The sequence below is a fragment of the Dromiciops gliroides genome, chromosome 4 (assembly GCF_019393635.1).
Source record: "Dromiciops gliroides isolate mDroGli1 chromosome 4, mDroGli1.pri, whole genome shotgun sequence".
NCBI lineage: Eukaryota > Metazoa > Chordata > Mammalia > Microbiotheria > Microbiotheriidae > Dromiciops > Dromiciops gliroides.
In genome coordinates this window covers 163,451,959-163,474,291 of record NC_057864.1, presented here as the reverse complement: position 1 = coordinate 163,474,291, position 22,333 = coordinate 163,451,959, and the positions used below count along the sequence as shown (strand labels likewise).

At 38.9% G+C, this 22,333-nt stretch overlaps 1 protein-coding gene across 1 annotated transcript in view; it reads left to right on the top strand.

Annotated features, from left to right (window-relative positions):
• Positions 1–22,333, top strand: part of AATF (apoptosis antagonizing transcription factor) — a 120,569-nt gene that overhangs the window by 82,066 nt on the left and 16,170 nt on the right. The window contains exon 11 of the mRNA XM_044002797.1: positions 8,929–9,000. Within this exon, the coding sequence (XP_043858732.1) occupies positions 8,929–9,000 (72 nt within the window). The remainder of the gene's footprint in view (positions 1–8,928; positions 9,001–22,333) is intronic.

Here is a 22,333-nt window from a genome sequence, read left to right as displayed (position 1 = left end):
AAAAAGATATTTAAAATACTGTCAGTAGATAAAAGATTCTCTTATTTTGGACAGTTTTCTTTAAATGTGTGTCCTAAGATTTCTAAGCATTTAGCAGTTCTGCAGTTGGAAAAAACAAGGCATCGTGGAATTTTGTGATATTAAAGGGATATCTCTTCAGGGAACATGAAGTTTGGATGACTGAGGGCTCTAGTCACAGGCATATGTTCATTCTATAGATAAATAACATACTAAGTGCTTGCTGTGTTCTAGGCACTGAGGATAAAAACAAGACAGTTCCTGTCTTCAAGGAGCTTACATTCTAATGTGAGAAGACAGGCTACATTTCAAAGGAGAACTAGAAGTCGTAGGACAAAGTTGGCACATAGAAGATGGCTCACTGGGCAGCAAGATGGAGGCTTGACTCCAAACACCATGAGACAAAGGCTTGTTTATTAAAGCTGAGGAGTGTTCACAGAGGGTCCACGTTTCTGGGGAAGAAGAGCTGGGGATGGCAGCTAGAGGCCAGGGAGCTCGGCTTGGAAGGGGAGCAGGAAGTGAGGCAGAAGCTCAGAGTGAACTCCAGGCTTTTGGCAGAGAGGAGGTCAGGCTGCTGGGCTGGTGGACGTGGTTCAGAGCTGGTGGCAGGTGGAGAAGGGGTTTGTCCTTCTCTTGCATGAGTTGTTTAGACTCTCATGTGTATTCAGAATTTTTTATATGTTATCATATACTTGTATAGGTCCCTGCATTGGAGGTCTTAGTATAATACTTCACATGCAAAAGAAGTAATAACCATCTCTCCTTTTGGTAGAGAAATAATATATTCCACAAAGATCCTCCAAAGAGCCAAGAGTATAAAACTCAACATAGAGTTTTTCTTCTGTTCCTGAGTTTTTAAGTAGTATTTTATTTTACAATTACATTACAATTATTTTCAACATTCATTTTTGTAAGATTTTGAGTTCTGAATTTTTCTCCCACCCTTCCTTCCTTCCTTCTCCCCTCCCCAAGATGGCATGCAATCAAATAAAGGTTATACAGTACAGTCATATTATACATATTTCCATATTAGTCATCTTTTAAAAAAATTTTTTTTTAATTAATAAAGTTTTTTTTCCCCGTTACATCTAAAGATAGTTCTCAACTTTTGTTTATACAAGCTTTACAATTTCAGATTTTTCTCCCTCCCTCCCCCCTCCCCTAGATAGCAGGTAATCTGATATAGGTGTTATATATATACACATAGTAACATTAATCCTATTTCTGCATTAGTCATGTTATAAGAAAAAAAATCAGAGCAATGATGAAAAACCTCAAAATAGAAAAAACAACAGCACCAAAAACCAAAGAAATAGTATGGTTCATTCAGCATTTATACTCCACAGTTCTTTTTTTTTTTTTTTCCTTGGATTTGGAGATCCTCTTCTATCATGAGTTCCCTGGAACTCTTCTGTACCATTGCATTGGTGAGAAAAATATAGTCCATCACAGTAGATCAGCACTCAATGTTGATGATTCTGTGTACAATGTTCTTCTGGTTCTGCTCATCTCACTCATCATCAGCACACACAAGACCCTCCAAGTTTCTCTGAACTCCTCCTGCTCATCATTTCTTAGAGCACAATAGTATTCCATTGCATTCATATACCACAACTTGTCCAGCCATTCCCCAATTGATGGGCACCCCCATAACTTCCAATTCCTTGCCCCCACATAAAGAGCAGCTTATAAATATTTTTGTACATGTGGGTCCCTTTCCATGATTTCTTTGGGGAAAAGACCCAAAATTGGTATTGCTGGGTCAAAGGGTATGCACAGCTTTATCGCCCTTTGGGCATAATTCCAAATTGCTCTCCAGAATGGTTGGATCAGTTCACAGCTCCACCAACAATGCATTAGTGTTCCAATTTTTCCACAGCTCCAACATTTATTATTTTCCTTTTTTGTAATTTTAGCCAATCTGATAGGTGTCAGGTGGTACCTCAGAGTTGTTTTAATTTGCATCTCCCTAATCATTAGAGATTTAGAGCATTTTTTCATATAGGAATAGATAGCTTTGGTTTCTTCATCAGAAAACTGCCTGTTTTCTGATGTTTGACCATTTCTCAATTAGGGAATGACTTGGATTCTTATAAATTTGATTTAGTTCCCTATATATTTTAGAGATGAGGCCTTTATCAGAAGTACTGGCCACAAAAATTGTTTCCCAGCTTTCTTCCTTCTAATTTTGGATGCATTGCTTCTGTTTGTACAAAAATTTTTTAATTTAATGTAATCAAAATCATCCATTTTGCATTTTATAATATACTCTATCTCTTGTTTGGTCATAAACTGTTTTCCTTTCCAAAGATCTGATAGGTAGACTATTCCTTTCTCTCCTAATTTACCTATGGTATCACCTCTTATGTCTAAATCATGTATCCATTTTGACCTTATTTTAGTATAAGGTGTAAGATATTGGTCTATGCCTAATTTCTGCCATACTATCTTCCAGTTTTCCCAGCAGTTTTTGTCAAATATTGAGTTCCTATCCCAGAAGCTGGAGCCTTTGGGTTTATCAAACACTACATTACCAGTGTCATTTACTACTGCATTTCCTGAGCCTAGCCTATTCCATTGATCTACCACTCTATTTTTTAGCCAGTACCAGATGACTGCCGCTTTATAGTAGAGCTCCAGGTTTGGTACCGCTAACCCACCTTCCTGTGAATTTTTTTTCATTATTTCCCTGGATAGTCTTGATTTTTTGTTTTTCCAGATGAATTTTGTTATTATTTTTTCTAGCTCTATAAAATAATTTTTAGGTAGTCTGCTTGGTATGGCACTGAATAAGTAAATTAATTTAGGCAGTATTGTCATTTTTACTATATCAGCTCTGCCTATCCATGAGTAGTCGATATCTTTCCAATTATTTAGATCTGATTTGATTTGTGTGAAGAGTGTTTGGTAGTTGTGTTCATAGAGTTCCTGGGTTTGTCTTGGCAAGTAGACTCCGGAGTATTTTATATTATCTACTGTTACTTTAAATGGAATTTCTTTTTCTATCTCTTGCTGCTGGACTTTGTTGGTCATGTATAGAAATGCTGATGATTTATGTGGATTTATTTTATATCCTTCTACTTTGCTAAAGTTGTTAATTGTTTCAAGTAATTTTTGAGATGATTCTCTAGGATTCTTTAAGTATACCATCATATCATCTGCAAAGAGTGATAGTTTTGTTTCCTCCTTGCCTATTCTAATTCCTTTAATTCCTTTCTCTTCTCTGATTGCTAAGCTAACATTTCTAGGACAATATTAAATAATAGGAGGGATAATGGACATCCCTGTTTCACCCTGATCTTATTGGGAAGGCCTCTAATTTATCTCCATTGCATATAATACTTGCTGATGGTTTTAGGTAGATACTGTTTATTATTTTAAGGAAAGCTCCACCTATTCCTAAACTCTCTAGTGTTTTTATTAGGAATGGGTGCTGTATTTTGTCAAATGCTTTCTTTGCGTCTATTGAGATAATCATATGATTTTGGTTGGTTTTCTTATTGATGTGGTTAATTATGTTAATAGTTTTCCTAATGTTGAACCAGCCCTGCATTCCTGGTACAAATCCCACCTTGTCATAGTGTATTCTCCAGGTGATCGCTTGCTGTAATCTCCTTGCTAATATCTTATTTAAGATTTTAGCATCAATATTCATTAGGGAGATTGGTCTATAATTTTCTTTCTCTGTTTTTGCTTTGCCTGGCTTTGGTATCACCCCCATATTTGTGTCATAAAATGAATTTGGTAGAACTCCTTCTTCACCTATTTTCCCAAATAATTTGTATAATATTGGAATTAATTGTTCTTTAAATGTTTGGTAAAATTCACCCGTAAACCCATCTGGCCCTGGGGAATTTTTCTTAGGGAGTTCATTAATGGCTTGTTCAATTTCTTTTTCTAATATGGGTTTATTTAAGGATTTTATTTCCTTTTCAGTTAACCTGGGCAGTTTGTATTTTTGTAAATATTCATCCATTTCATTTAGATTGTCAAATTTATTGGCATACAGTTGGGCAAAATAATTCCTAATTATTGATTTAATTTCTACTTCATTGGTGGTAACGTCACCCTTTTCATTTTTGATACTGGTAATTTGGTTTTCTTTCTTTTTTTTAATCAAAGTAACCAATATTTTATCTATTTTATTGGTTTTTTCATAAAACCACCTCTTAGTTTTATTGATTAATTCTATGGTTTTTTTGCTTTCAATCTTATTAATTTCTCCTTTAATTTTCAGGATCTCTAGTTTAGTATCTAATTGGGGATTTCTAATTTGTTCTTTTTCTAGCTTTTTAAGTTGCATGCCCAATTCATTAATCTCCTCTTTCTCTTTTTTAGTTTCCAATTGATTTTCATTCTACTTTTCCCTGGCTCTTTCTTACATGTAATTTTTATTGCATCATAATCTGAGAAGGATGCATTTACTATTTCTGCCTTTCTACATTTGACTATGATGTTTTTGTGCCCTAATACATGGTCAGTTTTTGAAAATGTGCCATGTACTGCTGAGAAAAAGGTATATTCCTTTCTTTCCCCATTCAGTTTTCTCCAGACATCTATCATGTCTAACTTTTCTAGTAATCTATTCACCTCTTTCACTTCTTTCTTATTAATTTTTTTTGGCTAAATTTATCTAATTCTGAGAGGGGAGATTCAGATCCCCCCACTAGTATAGTATTACTGTCTAATTCCTCTTGTAACTCATTTAACTTCTCCTCTAAGAATTTGGATGCTATACCACTTGGCGCATACATATTTAATATTGATATTACTTCATTATCTATAGTACCTTTTAGCAAGATGTAATTTCCTTCCTTATCTCTTTTAATGAGATCTATTTTTGCCTGCGCTTTGTCTGAGATAAGGAATGCTACCCCTGCTTTTTTTACTTTAACTGAAGCATAATATATTCTGCTCCAGCCTTTTACCTTTAACTCTGTGTGTATCTCTCTGCTTCAAATGTGTTTCTTGTAAACAGCATATTGTAGGATTTTGTTTTTTAATCCACTCTGCAATTCGCTTCCATTTTATAGCAGAGTTCATCCCATTCACATTCACAGTTATTATTACTGACTGTCTATTCCCCTCCATTCTATTTACCCCTTTGTACTTTTCCCCCCTTCTTTCACCCTATTCCTCCTCACCGATGTTTTCCTTCTTACCCCTGCCTCCCCCAATCTGCCCTCCCTTTTTATCACCCCCCTATCTTTTCTTTACCCTTTTCTCCCTTGTTTTTGTCCTCCCTTCTATCAGTCCCCCCCTTTCCCTTTCCCTTTTGCTTCCCTAAAGAATGAGCTAAGTTTCTTTATCCCAATGAAAGTATACGTTATTCTCTCTTTCAATCAAATCTAATGAGAGTAGGGTTGAAACAATGTTCACCCCTCCTTTCTTTCCCTCTATTGTAATAGGGTTTTTTTTTTTTCACCTCTTCATATGATACAATTCACCGCATTCCACCTCCCCTTTCCTCTCCTCCCCATAGACTCCCTTTTTAACCCCTTAGTTTTCTTTGTATCATCACATCAAAGACAATTTATATTTATACCCTCTGTGTAAAGTCCTTCTCTCTGCCCAAATACATTTACAGTTCTTAAGAGTTATGAGTATTATCTTCCTGTGTAGGGATATAAACAGTTTAACCTAATTGAGTAACCTTTTTTTCCCCCCCTCTGTTTACCTTTTTAAACTTTTCTTGAGTCTTATATGTTAAGATCGAATTTTCTATTCAGTTCTGGTCTTTTCATCAGGAAAGATTGAAAGTCCCCAATGTCATCAAATGTACATCTTTTCCCCTGAAAGAAAATGCACATTTTTGCTGGGTAATATATTCTTGGCTGCAATCCAAGCTCCTTTGCCTCCCAGGATATCATATTCCAAGCCTTGCAGTCCTTTAATGTTGAAGCTGCCAGGTCCTGAGCAATCCTGACTGTGGCTCCATGATATTTAAATTGCTTCTTTCTGGCTGCTTGGGAGTATTTTCTCCTTCACCTGATAATTCTGGAATTTGGCTACAATATTCCTTGGAGTTTTCCTTTTGGGGTCTCTTTCAGGAGGTGATCGGTGGATTCTTTCAATGATGATTTTATCCTCTGATTCTATGATATCAAGGCAGTTCTCCTTAATAATTTCCCGGAATATGGTGTCTAGATTCTTTTTCTGGTCATGGCTTTCAGGCAGTCCAGTGATTCTCAAATTGTTTCTCCTGGATCTGTTTTCCAGATCAGTTGTCTTTCAATGAGGTATTTCACATATTCTTCTATTTTTTCATTCTTTTGATTCTGCTTGACTGATTCCCGGTGTCTCATGGATTCCTTATCTTCCAACTGTCCAATTTTAATTTTTAAGGCATTGTTTTCTTTTTTCTTTTTCTTTTCTTTTTTTTTTTTTTTGCAGGGCAATGGAGGTTAAGTGACTTGCCCAGGGTTACACAGCTAGTAAGTGTCAAGTATCTGAGGCTGGATTTGAACTCAGGTCTACCTGACTCTAGGGCCAGTGCTCTATCCACTGCGCCACCTAGCTGCCCCGTTGTTTTCTTCAGTGAAATTATGCACTTTTTTTCCCATTTGGCCAGATGAATTTTTTAAGGAATTGTTTTCTGCAGTCAATCTTTGTGCTTCCTTTTCCAAGCTGCTGATTCTTTTTTCATAGTTTTCTTGTTTTGCTTTGATTTCTCTCCCCATTTTTTCTTCTACCTCTCTCAGTTGATTTTTGAAATCCTTTTTGAGCTCTTCCAGGAAGGCTTTTTGTTCTTGAGACCAATTCACCTTCCCTGGGGAGGCTTCACATGTAGGCAATTTGAGGGTATTGTCCTCATCTGAGTTTGCGTTGGCTTCTTCCCCATTGATACAGAAGCTCTCAATGGAGAGGGCTCTTTTTTGCTTCTTACTCATTATTGCAGCTTATTTATTTATTTTTTAAGTTGAGGTCTGCTCTGGGGGCACCAGGGTCCCTGTTTTGGGCTTCTTGTGCAGGGGTATAGGTGCTGTGTGACCAGCTTTTTACTCTGAGGCCTTTATAGTGTGTGCAGTTCACCCCCCTGCACTTCCTGTTTAAGCGCGTTGCATCTGTGTGCCTGGTCGCGCCTTTCCTGTTCGTGGCCCTACCGATGGCGACTTGCCCTCTCGGCTGGTGCAGGTAGGTTTTTCCACTGTCCTTCTTGGCCCCCAGATTTTTTGAGCCAGGTTCAAGGTGCCTCAGTTGTTCAGCTGTGGCCCGCAGCTCCTGCTGACTTACCCTGACCCCCTTGGCGCTGGGCTGCTGCCCTGCGCTGGGCCTCCCTTTTGCCCAAGTCAGACCGACCTTTTCCTGAAGTCTTCTAAATTATCTCTGGTTGGAAGGCTGTGTCTCTCTGTCTCTTTGCAGTTTCTTTAGTTTCAGAATCTGTCCAGAGGCTTGATTTAAGAATGTTCTTTTTGAGGGAACAGAAGGAGAGCTCAGGCAGTTTGCTGTTTCCTCTCTGCCATCTTGGCTCCGCCTCCCCCATATTAGTCATCTTATGAGAGAAGCAGAACAAAAGGGAAAAACCAAAAGAAAGAAAAAATAACAACAACAAAGAAGGTGAAAATACTGTCCCCAAGTTTTTAAAGGGTAGAAGTAATGACAGATTATTTTTTTTTCTAGTTGAATAGAATTTTATTTTCCAAAATATATGTAAAAACAAATTTTGACATCAATTTTTTTTTAATTTAAATTTTTTAAAATTTTGTGTTCCAACTTCTCTTCCTCCTTCCCTGCCCACCCCCCACCCACAAGAACTAAAGCAATTCAAAATAAATTATACATGAGTAGTCATGGAAAACAATCCCATATTAGCTAGGTTGTGAGAGAAAAGTTTTTTTTAAAAAAACAAACTTCAGATTAAGGAATTGTCCAAAAAAATTTTTTTTCAAAAATGTGTTTCCATCTGTTTTCAGATACCATCAATTCTTTCTCTGTAGATGGATTGCAATTTTCATAAGTCCTTCAGGGTTATATTGGATCATTGCCTTGCTGAAAATAACCACATGCTTCCCAGCAGATCATCTTACTCTGTTGCTGTTATTTTGCATACAGTACATTTCACTCTGCTTCAGTTCATGTAGGTCTTTCCAGGTTTTTCTGATAGTACCTTAAACTTGACAAAGGATTTTCTTCATAATAGCCCAACAAAGTAGGTACCATACGTTTTGCCATTATAATCAGTCATCATCACTATTTCCCTCCATCCTATTTACTCTTATATATAAAAAGGTAAACAGGAAAAAGACTTCATGAGGGATATTAAAAGATCAAACTGTTTACATGGGAAGATAATATTTCACACTCATAAGAACTATCTCAGTAAGGAATTCACAGAAGACACAGGTCTGAACTGAAAATGAAGGGATGATAGCTGTAAAGAATTTATGTCTTGTTCTTTGTGAGATTATTTCTTCATGATATTGACCCCAGTGGGACTATTGAGCTAGAAACCAGGTGGTACTTCAGGTTTCTTGAATGCCTTTGTTAGGCCAGCCAGCAACGCTGGTGAGGTATGATATACTGAGTTCAAAAGTACCCTTACTGGTGCTGGTGCTGAGCATAATCCATACACAAGGAAAGGGGCAAGCTGGGTTGTCTTTTGCCAGAACTAAGAATATCATCTACTGCTCAAGGGTACAAATGGAGCTGCGTTTGGGAGGGGCTGAGGTAAAAATGGATTTGTTGTTGAAACTCTGTTACTTAGAACATGCTGACTTTTTGCCTGTAGTGATGGGGAAAAGGGGGCAATTATAGTTGTGAATAATAAGTGGCTGTCAATTATCCCCTATTTTACCACTGAGCCAGATGGTCCCATGATCAGCACTGCAGTCTCTTAGCTCATGTAATGTGTTTCCTTTTCTATGTTAATAGTTACTAATGTGCTGCCTGTTTGTTTCCTGTTTTATTTAGGTATCATGTCCTTAGCAAGCTACTGAGTTTCATGGCACCTATTGACCACACTACAATGAATGATGATGCCAGGTGAGTAATAGATTAATTATGTGTCTCAAATAGCTTCATGACAGCCTATTATTGACCTGTTCTACAGCCTGTCGCCCCCTTCCATTTCTTCTTATCAGTTAACCATTTGTCATTGGCATCATAGCAAGGGTCCTTGCGTCACATCTCTTTATGCAATCAAGCTGAATTCTGTTTCTGTAATTCCTGTAAAACTAACTTGGGCATTTCCATAAGCCTGGGCTGCCACTGGGGGGTTCATACGTGTCCCAGAACAATAGAACTCTTCACGAAGACAAAGAAAAAGGTTGGGGAATCCTAGGGATTGGCTTCAGGCTGTGCCATTTCAGAAGAGGTCACTGAGCTAGAAAGAGATTGTCATCATCATTTCTTATTTTGGAAAGTACTTCCCACCCCTTTGGGAGGTGATGGATAAAACATGGAGATAGTTTGGCCAAGTTTTTCTCCAGATTTGGCTTGTACTTTTTACATTGAGGTGTATGTGTACATGGCATGCTGTTGCCTCTGCTCCTGTAGATTCGGATGTCTCTCCTTCTACTACATCCCGAAAAGGGCAGTTCTGTATGTTTATTAGCTGTTTGGAGAGAATAAGCATTTGGCTTTCTCTAGCGTCTTAGGTTCAGATTCAGGATTACTTTAGGGACGGTTTTGAGTGGATCTTCCCTCCCTCTGACCTCATGATGACTTCATATAAACTGCAAAATAGCAGCTGTATGATTGGCCTTTAGTCATTGCTCATCTTCTCATGCTATCGAGACTGAAGAGCAGCACAGACATGTCAGTCTGTCTGTGAAGGTGTTAGAGAATGATGTAGTCATAATAACTTTCCATTTATGGTTTATGGAGTCCTTGCTTCACAACAGTACTCTGATTTTAAGTCATGCCGCTAGCAACATCTCTGTTTTACAGATGAGGAAAATCATGCTCAGAGAGCTCACATCACCAGCCTAGAGTCCTGTAGCTAGTAAGTGGCAGAACTTTCCGTTCTGGTCCTCTGACTGTTACACCTTTTCTCTTCAGTACACTGCGTCACGTGATAACATTAATTTAACCTGATTTAGAGCTTAGTGATTCGCACTGATAGAAAGCAGTTCCTCTTTCTCATATGACATTATTTTGCTATTGGGGCATTCTGAGTAATGTCAGCACTAATTACCAAATAATAATGAGGAATGGCAACAAAATAATTTGAAACTTAAAACCAAACTCTTTGAGATTTAAACAATGATATTCGTATTGTTAAAGTTTTATTTCTACTGTCTTCTTGGGCATAACTTTACCGTGGAAATAAGCTTCCCAGTATTTGGCAATGAGATTTAGAAACAATTCCCTGATGTACAGTCTTTATGGAAACAAGGTTATGGCCCTTGAATGGGGACTAATTGCTAGTTAGCCACATCTTTTTCGCGCGACTGATTTATCCAGTCACAATTAAGAGATTTTGTAAAAGCCTTGTTTTATGATGATTAATTATAGCTGGGGAACTTCTGTGCATGGAGTTCCACCAAACTACACCTCATTTCCATCATGTCTCTGAAGAATGCAATGGCATGTGTCCACGACCACATCACAGCTCAGCCAAACTGGCAAAGACCTGATTGTGTCTGTGCTGTGTGGCCTGCCGGAGGGCAGCCAGGTTGTCTGAAGAAGAGCTGGAGAGCACCTTGGCCTTTCGGGAGACCAGTGCCCTAACTCCCCAAGTCTCAATGACTTATGGATTTAGCTCCAGAGAAGATTAGTTGGTCAAAGCCTTTCTTTGGAGCTGGAAGGGAATTTCAGAGATGACCTGGTCCAACCTCTTTGTTTTCCAGATGGAAACTGAGGCACAGAGAGAGGGACTCTCTTGCCCAGAGACACAGCAAGGGGAGGTAGTAAGGGGAAAGTCCAGGAGTTGAATCTTGATCCGCTGACTCCCATGTCAGCACTCTTTCCATTGTACTATGCTGCTTCTCCCCTATTCCATCCTGTGCGCTATTGAGGAGGAATTGTTTGTGATGTCATCTACTGAAAGATGGGGAGCTTCTTCCATTGGAATGCCCCACCCCACATCCAATGTAGGTTGAAATGTCAGTGCCATGGAAGGGAGCAGGATGAGGTAGAAAGTGAAAACCTTGCATTCAACTTCAGGGGAGAGAAGAGTCAGAAAGGCCACCCTGGCTTTGAAGCATTTTTCAGACACTTACTAGCTTGGTGCTCACAGATAGGCAAGTCATTAGTCACAGCTATCAAAGGGGAATAAGGAAGCTTGCACTAGCTACAGCACAAGGTGACTCTGAGGGGGTTTTGCAAACTTTAAAGTGCTGCTGAAACATGTCGTTCTTGTTGAGTAGTCCAGTAAGAAAGAGGAAACTTAGGGAAAGCTTAGTATATGCATGATAGTAAGCTAAGTCTTGATATTTCTTCAACTGGGCATGTGGTGAAAGAGTCCTCCTGGTCATGTCCCCTGGTGGCATTTTCTTCTCAGCCAACCTTGAGGGCTTCTGCCTTCTCTTAGGGCCTCACCTGGGACTTTAAGCTCCTTTGAATTGGCCTCATTCATACCCAATGGACTTTGCAAAGTACTCGGTGTCTTTCAAGTAGTTAAACTAAGAATTTTAATTGTATCATTCATTCAACAACTACATAATTGAGTTACACTATGTACAAGTTGTCATACTAGGCTTGTCTTAAACGCTGAGGATTTCTGTTGTGAATAACCATGTCTGAGTATGTGTGGGTAGTTTAATATGATTTATTTTTACGAGTAATCCATTTGGCCCTCTGTTTTCACAATGGGAATTTTTCTCTTCAACTCTTGTATTAAAACTTTACCCCTTCTCTTGCCTTGTGCACAGCGGCCCAGCTCAATTCCTAACTAAAGCTTGTTTTCCTGGGTGTATCCTGGTTGTTCATCTTTGTTACCTTTATGTCCTGGAGGTATTTTTTTTTAATTTTTTAATAAAGGATATGTGTGACTCAAAATAATTTACTTATTTATTATTTTAATTTTAATAGTATTTTATTTTTCCCATTACATGTAAAGATATTTTTCTTTTTTTAATTCTTCCAAGATCCTCATTTTATTTTATTATTTTTTAAATGTGATCAACATTTTAATTTATAGTTTTGGGTTCCTTTCTTTATCCTTCCTTCCCACCCTCCCCTATCCACTGCCTGAGGTGGCAAGCAATCTGATATGGGTTATCTATATATGATTATCATACAGATTTTGCCATGCTTCTCAATTATAAAAGCCATTCATTCAGTGGCCCTGTCAGAGCACGGCAAGTGGTTGGATTGTGCCCCGGTGCTTGCTCGTCTTTTGTCAAGGAACCCAAAAGAAGATTGCAACTCCCTGACAGCAACAGTAGCTGCTGCTGTCATCCTAGATGCTCAGAGTCTTGACTTGACTTTCCATATGATCTTCCTTCTTGGCATGGGACAGACTGATTCCAAAAGGAGCCTTTATTTGTCTTTCAGAATCTTCTTCACCAACAGAAACTTCATCACACGAGCCCACAGAGACACGGAGTTATCAGTAGACTAAGGAGGAGAGTCTGTTTGACATTCCACTTACAGAGACTCCCTCTAGGGACTTTCTGCCACTCTCTTGGTTATTACATTTCTTGAATGCTTTACAGAGTTTCTTGGAAGGAACTCGGGATTGGGGCTGTTCTTAGATCATTTTTCTAAGTATTGGAGTTATTTATAAATTTATCGAAGACATATTGGAGGAAAGAATAGACTGTCCAAATGCTAAAAACCAGGAGAAGAAGGGAAAAGAAGGATGTCTGTCAGACCAGTGAGAGTATAAAGTAAAAGTCAAAAAGCTATCTTTTTCTTCTGTAACTATATGATTAAGGAGGCTATGTGGGGTAGTAGGAAGATCACTAGTCAGAAGACCTTGCTCTGATGCTTAATCTATGACTGGGAAAGTGATTTAAATTTTCTAAGTCTCATTTTCCACATCTAAATTAACGGGGATAAGCAAAAGCTTCCACAGACCCCAGCACACAACATAAATGTGAGCAGTAGCTGCTACTGCTATTTTTGTTGTAGTAGTTGTTATTAATAGGATAAACTTTGTGGCCAGGATAATTTTCCCACATATTCTTTGACATATCTTCTAAAAGGGGGCACCTTTTAGAAGTATACTGAAGTGCCAGTCCCTCTCTATTTAACCTGCCGGGAGTCAGGAGGCAGGGAGAAGAAGTGAGAACGTGTTGGTTACAGGGTGGAAGGGGTTGGAGGATCTAGTGGTATCCATTTCAGAAGCAGGAGAGTCTGAGTACCTGCTTCCTGACCTCAGTCATCAAGCAGAAGGGCAACATTCTCTGTTTGCTGCCTCTTATACAAGACTGGCAGCAGTGAGAGGAAGGGAGGGAGGGCTAGTTAGGGAAAGTTTGCTTATGTGCCAAGGAAAATTGTCTTCCATGCTAGAAGTTACCGAGTCATGGTTTAAGGATTGAAAGTAAGATTATAATAATCCTATGTACTCTTCTATTATCCTATTCTTCTGAAATTTAGATTATGGTAATATTAGTCATTTGTGAACATGTCATCCTTTGGAGCTTAAAAAAATTTTTCTTCATTTAACGAGTATTTCTTTTTCCTCCCATTACCCTTTTAATATCTCATTTATTTTAATTCATTTAAAATTTGTTTTATTTTCAGTTATAAATTCTCTCCTTCCTCTTTTCTTCTCCACCCATTGAGAAGACAAGAAAAATGAAACCCATTAAAAATATGTAGTTATTCCAAAGCAAATTTCCACATTAGTCTTGTGTTTCCTCCCTCCCCTCCCCAAAAAAAAGGAAGAAAAAAAGCTTGAGTCTCTGTTCTGAGTCTATCAGTTCTCTATCTGGAAGTAGATAACATCATCATGAGTCCTTTGGATTTGTGGTTGATGAGTCTGTTAATCAGAGTTATTCAATCTTTCAGGCAAATATTGTTGTGGGTCTCCCCCCCCCCCCTTTTTCCAGGGCAGTGAAGGTTAAGTGACTTGCCCAGGGTCACACAGCTAGTAAGTGTCAAGTGGGTGGGGCCTCCTGAATCCGGGGCCAGTGCTTTATCTACTAAGCCACCTAGCTGCCCCAGATAATATTGTTTTTGTTGTTGACTTGTTTCAGTTGTGTCTGACTCTCTGTCACCTCATTTAGGGTTTTCTTGGCAAAGATACTGGAGTGGTTTGCCATTTCCTTCTCCAACTTATTTTATAGATGAAGAACTGAGACAGAGTTAAGTGACTTGCCCAGGGTCATATAGCTAGTAAATATCTGAAACTAGATTTGAACTCAGGTCTTCTCTCCAGGCCAGGTGCTCTATCCACTGCACCAACCAACTGCTCCACAACATTGCTTTTACTGTATAAATTGTTTTCTTGATTCTGCTTACTTCATTTTGCATCAGTTTATATAAGTTTCCCTGGGTTTTTCTGAAACTGTCCCATTCATCATTGCTTACAGCACAATTGTTATTTAGTTACATTCAGATGCCATAACTTGTTCAACCATTTTCTGATTGATGGGTATTCCCTCATTTTCCAGTTCTTTGCTGCCACAAAAAGAGCTGCTATAAATATTTTTGTACATTTGGGCTCTTTAATTTGATCTTTTTGTGGGATAGACTGAGTAGCGGTATTGATCTATCAAAGTGTGTGTACAGCTTAATAGTTTGACGAGCATAGTTCCAAATTGACTTCTAGAATGGTTGAACTAGTTCATAGGTCTACCTATGTGCATTAGTGCATCAGTGTACCTATCAGAGTCGTTTTAATTTGCATTTCCCCAGCTATTAGTAATTTAGAACATTTTTCCATATGGTTATTGATAGTTTTGATTTCTCCTGAAAACTGCCTTTGACTATTAATTGGGGAATGGTTCTTATTCTTGTAAATTTGACTGAGTTCTCTATATATTTTAGAAATGAGACCTTTATCAGAGAAACTTGATACAAAGATTTTCCCCTAGTTTCTTACTTTTCTTCTAATTTTAGCCACATTGGTTTTGTGCAAAAAAAAAACAAAACAAAAACAAAAACTTGTTAATTTTACTTAATTGAAATGATCCATTTTACTTTCCACAAACCTCTTTATATATCTTGGTTGGTCATTTTTATTCTCTCTCCTTTTTAAGACTGTTATGCTTCCGACTACTACTTTCCCTTTTATTCCCTAATCCCCTCCTCCCTACCACCTTCTCTCTCTCTCTCTCTCTCTCTCTCTCTCTCTCTCTCTCTTTGGCAGGGCAATGAGGATTAAGTGACTTGTCCAGGGTCACATAGCTATTAAGTGTCAAGTATCTGAGGCCATATTTGAACTGAGGTCCTCCTAAATCCAGGGCTGGTGCTTTATCCACTGCACTACCTATCTGCACCCCTCCTACCTTCTCTTAAGCCCCTTATACTCTCCTGTTGGGTAAGGTGAATTTCTGAACCCACTTGTATGTATGTGTACCTGTATTCTTCCTTCCTTGAGCCAGTTGAGATGAGAGTGGCGTTCAAATGTTGCCCACTGGCTCACCCCCAGCTTCAGATTGATCTCTCTCCATTGTGTATTTTCTTCCTTGTCTTATTTATGTGAGATAATATTCCCTATTTTTCTGCTCCCTTCCTTCTCCCAAAGCATTGTTCTTCCCCACCCTTCCAGTCCTCTTTTAAGATCATTGAAAAATAATATCAGGGACAGCTAGGTGGCTCAGTGGATAGAGCACTGGCCCTGGAGTCAGGAGTACCTGAGTTCAAATCTGGCCTCAGACACTTAACACTTACTAGCTGTGTGACCCTGGGCAAGTCACTTAACCCCAATTGCCTCACTAAATTAATAATAATAATAATAATATCACACATCTGGTGTGTCTCTCAAATTAGACTCCCTCTAAGACCCCAAGTGATGATAAAGTTCTGAGAGATTACATGTATCATCTAAAATGTAAATAATTTAACCTTTTGGGGGTAGCTAGGTGGCGCAGTGGGATAAAGCACCAGCCCTGGATTCAGGGAGGACCTGAGTTCAGTCTGGCCTCAGACACTTGACACTTACTAGCTATGTGACCCTGGGCAAGTCACTTAACCCCCATTGCCCCCCCCCCCCCGAATTAACCTTTTTTAGTACCTTAGGATTTCTCACTTGTTATTTACCTTTTTTTAATTTTGAAAAGTTTTTATTAAAGATATCTCTGTGTGTGTATATATACACATATACATATATGAATGTGTGTATATATATATATGTAATATATACATATATTTACCTTTTTATGCTACTTTTGAGTTCTGTGTTTGAATGTCAGATTTTCTCTTCAGCTTTTGTCTTTTCATCAAGAATGCTTGAAAGTTCCCAGTTTCCTTAAATGTCCATTTTTCCCCTTGTGGGATTATACTCAGCTTTGCTGGGTAAATTATTCTTGGTTGTAATCCTAGCTCCTTTGCCTTCTGGAATACCTTTCCAAGCCCTCTGTCTCTTTATATTGGTAGTTGATAAATCTTCTGTGATCCTGACTTTAGATTTGGATACTTGAATTCTTTTTTTTTTTTTTTCCCCAGTTGCTTGCCAGCATTTCCTCCTTAACCTGGAAAGTTGTGGATTTTGTCTACAGCATTCATGAGAGTTTTCATTTTGGGGTTTCTTTCGGGAGGTGACAAGTGGGTTCTTTCAGTTGCCCTTTGATTCTAAGGTATCTAGGCAGTTTTCCTTCATAATTTCTTGAAATATGATGTCTAGGCTCTTTTTTAGTTAGGGCTTTCAGGTAGACCAATGATTCCTAAGTCATCTCTCCTCAATTTATTTTCCAAGTAATTTGTTTTTTCTGTCAGATTTTTTTTTTCCAATTTTTCAGTCTTTTGCTATTGGAGTCATTAGCTTCCATTTGGCCAGTTCTAATTTTTAAGTAGTTATTTTCCTTAGTAAGATTTTGTACCTCTTTTACTAATATGTTAATTATCTTTCTATAACTTTATTAGCTCTCGTGTTCCTATTTTTTTCCTCTGTGTAATTTAAGATTCTAAATGCTTTTTAAAAATGATTTTTTTGTTCTTTTTTTAATCTCTTCCTTAAATTCTTCTAAGAATTCTTTTTGGGATTCTATGCAGTCTGCATTTTTCTTTGAGGCTTTGTTTATTAGATGTTTGTAAGTCATTTCACTCTTTTGTGTTTGAATCTTGAACTTACCTGTCACCACAGGAATTTTGTGGACTAGTTGTGAACCGAGTCACCTCTCTGCTTCTGGGCTCAAAGTCACACAGCTGAGTTTCTGGAATTTGTTTTGTACTCAGTACTCAGCTAGAGCCTTGTATTGTACTCCATTGTGGCCCTCTCTACTCCGTATCTGACTTGGAACTGAGTAATGGGTATCAGATCTGCCAAACAACACTCCTTTCTCCTTCTAATCCTAGTTTGGGGGTCTCCTACGATCTCTTTCTGTGCCAGTGATTACTCCTGTGTCACTGCTGCTGCCCTGCTTCACTTCTGGCCAGTCCCTACTCTGGTGTCTGCAGACATCTTTGTCTTTCTAAGCTGCCCTATGCTGAAAAAATGACTCACTGTGACTTTATTGGCTTTCCAGATTAGAATTTGGTCTGGTGCATTTTCCAGGTTGCTGTGGAAGCATTTGGGTAGGCAAAAAATTTGACTTTGACTCCACCCTCACAAGCATTTATTTTTTCTCTGTCCCCACTGAGAAGGAAAAGAAAAAGAAAAATGAAAGCCATGTAACAAATAATGCAGAGCTGAATAAAACAAATTTCCACATTGGTCATGTCCAGAAATGCATTTCTCATTCTGCATCTTGAGGCCATTGCTTCTCTCTCATAACGTGGATAATAGGCCACAAGACCTTTACAAAGTCTTCCCGTAAAGAATTTGAACATTCAGTTTAAGCAAAATGGACTAACATTCTGGCACTCCTCCCCCAAAGCATGAGGTTACGGGGGACCCAGGAAGGGATTCTTTAATGTTAAGCACCAGCACCAAATGTATTGTTGTTTTACATCTTGAGTTTTAAGAAAGAAATGTACACATATAATCCAGCCTTGTAAAGTGCTTTGTCAACATCACTGCCACGTTGTTCTTGTTGTGCCTTGGAATAATAGAATTTTTTGCAGGCAATTTATCTTCGGCTTACCATTTTATGTGTGGTTGTGCACCCTAAACCTTGGTATCTACCACCGCTTTGTTGCAGATAGTTGCCCCACACTAGATGAGGGAGTCCTGTAAGTAGTTTTACACCTCCATCTCCTTTGTTATTTCATACAAATTGGCACTAGCTAGTGGTGAAATGATGTCTTGATATAGTTAGTGAAAGTAAGGAGTTCATCATCTAATAACCCAAGATGTACTGGGTGGCACATCCTCTATCACCACTGGCTGGTGTAAAACTTCTAAGCAGGGGGCCTTTAAAGATACAGATGTTTTCTCTGAGGCTTCTTATCTCCCAAGAAGACACAGGTTATTCTGACAGGTGAAACAAGTCTGGGCAAATATGCAACATTGATCTAATCAGCAGGGAACAAGAGCAATATTTTAACTGGTGCTACCTTTTAACAGCATCATTAAGAGCTCTCATTACTCTTTTATTAGAGGTTCCCTCTCTTTCTTATCAGATTACGGAATGAACATAACTCATGGCACTGATTTGATCTCTTGTTAAAGAGGATTACAGCTTTGCATTAACTCGGATTGACACAGTTTATAATTCGCTTGTTGATACACGGGCTGACGGTGTCACATGTTTGACCCCCCAGCAGTTCTGTGGGAAAGGACCCCTATACATCATCATTAAAGATGGCATCCAGCACAGAAATGGGAGGCACAGGGGCCTGTTCACTAGTAATGTCGACAAGGACAAAGGAGACATTATCAAGTGCAAACTGAAACTTGGGGCAGGTTTTTTTAAAGTGATGTTGAAAAGAGTATTCCTATTGTTTCTTTTTATTTTTGCTCCCTACATGATTGGTCACTGTACAATCCCAAAGAAATTGCATGTACAACCAGGAAGTGAAGATGATGTTTTCTATGAACACTGCATCTAGAACTGAAAGAAGTTCTTTTTCAAAATAGTGCTTCTAATAATAGAGCAAAACCTTTGTTTCTTCGGGCATAGTCTCAGCTCTTCCTCAGAGTACTTTGAATTTTTTTCTTTGTTCAAGCCATCTACCACATTTAGACTATTCTTTCCATGCCTCCATCTTCTTCTTTGAAAGCCCAGACACCTTATTAACCCTAATTCTTTCATTTGCAGGGAGGGAGAAGACTACTGGGGTTTGTCCTTAATATAGAGTAGAAGTCATGAACCTAAATAACTAGATCTTTATTAAGCACCTACTGTGTGTCAGGCACTGTGCCAAGTGCCTTACAAATATTATTTAATCCTGAAAGCATTTAGTTTTACAGTTACACACCTGTAACCAAACTTTTCTAAGTTGGAGGGATTGGCTAGGACAAAGTATCACAGAGAAGATGCTCCCCTCCCCATTCAAAAGTATATCCCTCAGACATTTCAGCACTTAGAGATTCATTTATGGTAAAAAGTTTCTGTAGGAAAAAAGCGGAAGTAGCCCACATGATTAGGGGCAGTGAAGTGGAACAGTGGCTAGAGAGCCATATCTGGAGTCAGGAAGACCTGGGTTCAAATCCAGCCTCAGAGACTAGCTGTGTGACCCTGGGCAAGGCACTTAACCTCTGCTTCAGGTTTGTCATCTGTAAAATGGGTAATCGTAGCACCTACCTCCTCAGGTTGTTGGGATGATCAAATGAGATCCTATTTGTAAAGAGAGTAGCACAGTACTTGTTATATAAGAAGTACTGCATGAATGTTAGCTATTACTATTATTATAAATGTTAGCTGTTCTCATCTGTTGGCCTCACTTCTTCATCTGTCAAATGATTTGGAGAAGGAAATGGCAAACCACTACAGTTTTTTTTGTTTGTTTCTTTTTGTTGTTGTTGTTGTTGTGTTGTGTTGTTTTGTTTTTGCAGGGCAATGAGGGTTAAGTGACTTGCCCAAGGTTACACAGCTAGTATGTGTCAAGTGTCTGAGTCCAGATTTGAACTCAGGACCTCCTGAATCCAGGGCCAGTGCTTTATCCACTGCGCCACCTAGCCGCCCCTGCTCCAGTATTTTTGCCAAGAAAACCCCAAATGGGGTCACAGAGTCAGATATGCCAACAACACAATTATCATTGTCATCAGAAGCCTGTCAGGCATTCATTTCTTAATGAATATTGCTTTAATCAGCTACAGTTAGGTTTTCCCCAGACTGCTAGATTGATACTGTCAGTAAAGAAGTGATAGGCAGCATGGGGACAGTCTTCTTTGTCCTAGTCTTGGCTTTACCTGGATTTTTCTTTTCTTTTTTGAGATTTAGAGCTGAAAGAGACTTTAGAGGGTATTGAGTCCAACCCCGTCTTTTTACAGATGAGAAAACTGCAACAAAAAGAAGTTAAACGTCTTGCCTAGGATGACATAGCTAGTAAGTGTCTGAAGTGGGATTTGAGCCCAGATCCAGGGCCCTGTCTCTACTATAACATCTCTATTTGGTTTTCATCCCTGTGTTTCTGGAGTGATAGCCCCTCCATCTTTTTAGAAGAGTCACCAGTTAGAGCTCTTTTTTGGTCCTATTAGAGGACTGAAGCAGGTTGGATTTTTCTAAATAAAAATGGACTTCATTAAACTTGTAAATTTAGAAAGCATGGTACTCATATAACAAAAATATGCCTATGCTAAATCATTTGTAGCAGGAGGCCTCGTAGCCCTGACCCCATCTAACTGGAAACCATTTAGGAGGTAGAGTACTGATGCATATGGAATTTGGATTGGAAAAGGAAGGAGTAATTTGAGGCACTTTGGGGAATGGCAAAAAAAGATGGCCCAGTAGTTGAGGATGGAAGAGAATATGAGAGTAAATATGAAAATACTAGGCATCCCAGGGAAAATCAGAAGTAATGGATCCCTGGAGATGAGTGAAGAGGAAGTAGCCAGAGTCCCAAACAAATCTCTGCTACTTTACAGCTTGGTTGAGGATCCTGGGTGGCGGACACTCTCCTTAGGTAAGTCTTAAGACTCTGACTTAGGCCAATCCCTGCAGCAGCTGAGCTTATGAACCACTCTGGGGTCTAATTTGCCTTTGTCTTGACATGATTTTGCTGTCTTTGAAGTCGCTATTTCACAATGCTCTGTATTTGTTCTCTAGTCCTTTGTCTTCCCTTCATTTTCATTTTCTTCTTAGTGGTTGAGTAAAGTTCACATCACTCTGTTCCTAGAGTACCCTGGGTTTGGTTTTTTTTGTGGTAGTTGAATCTTTTTTATAGTGAAATTGAGGCACATGAATTGGTAAAGCTCTTGTTCAAGGTCACCAGACTAGGGATAAAACTCAGATTTCCAGACTTCTAATTCTGCTCAGTTTTCATAAGACATATATAGCAGTGTCTTACTATATTCTTTTCTTGCTAAAAATATCATCAACTTTGTAAGGCTCATGCTGAGGAGGCTTCTATTTCAAGCTATCATCTTACACAATATTAGGTGTCATCCAGTTTCTATGCCCTTAAATTTGAAATCATATAGTTTGAATTCCAGTTGCATCTGGCCTTATTATTTATCATTTCAGTGGCATGTATCTTATTTACATAGGATGTTACAGCCTTCTCCAGTGGAGGTCGGCATTCTGTGATTACTTGAATAGTAGCAGTTCAGGAATCTCGCGTACTGATCATGTCTTGTCAGTAACTTGCTATGTGACCAAGAGCAAGTGGAGACATTGTGGCGAGGTGGAGAGAACATTGGATTTGGATCAAAGGATCTGGGTTACAGTCCTGGTCATTTAACTACCTGGGTGACCTTGGCCAGTCCTGGGCTTCAACAAGCATTTATTAAATGTCTGCTGTGAGTTAAGTCCTATTTCTGGCCCTGTTTCCTCACCTATAAAATAAGGGGTTAGAATAAATGACCTTCAAGATAGAGAACTCCTACGATCCTGAGTCGTGTCTTCTCTCTACAACTAAGTTTCCTACTCCATAGAATGGGAATAATGCCTAGTTTTTAAGAATGAAGTGGGTATTTTTTAAAAACTAAATTTTTATTGCTCTCTCCTGCTTGTATACTTTCTTTTGTTCCAAAGATGTAGATGCCTCGGGGCAGCTAGGTGGTGCAGTGGATAGAGCACCGGCCCTTGGAGTCAGAAGTACCTGAGTTCAAATCTGGCCTCAGACACTTAACACTTACTAGCTGTGTGACCCTGGGCAAGTCACTTAACCCCAATTGCCCCACCCCACCCCCACCCCCCCCCCCAAAAAAGATGTATATGCCGCCTCCTCTTCCTCCATCCAGGGAACCATTCCCCATAACAAAGATGAGAAATGGAAG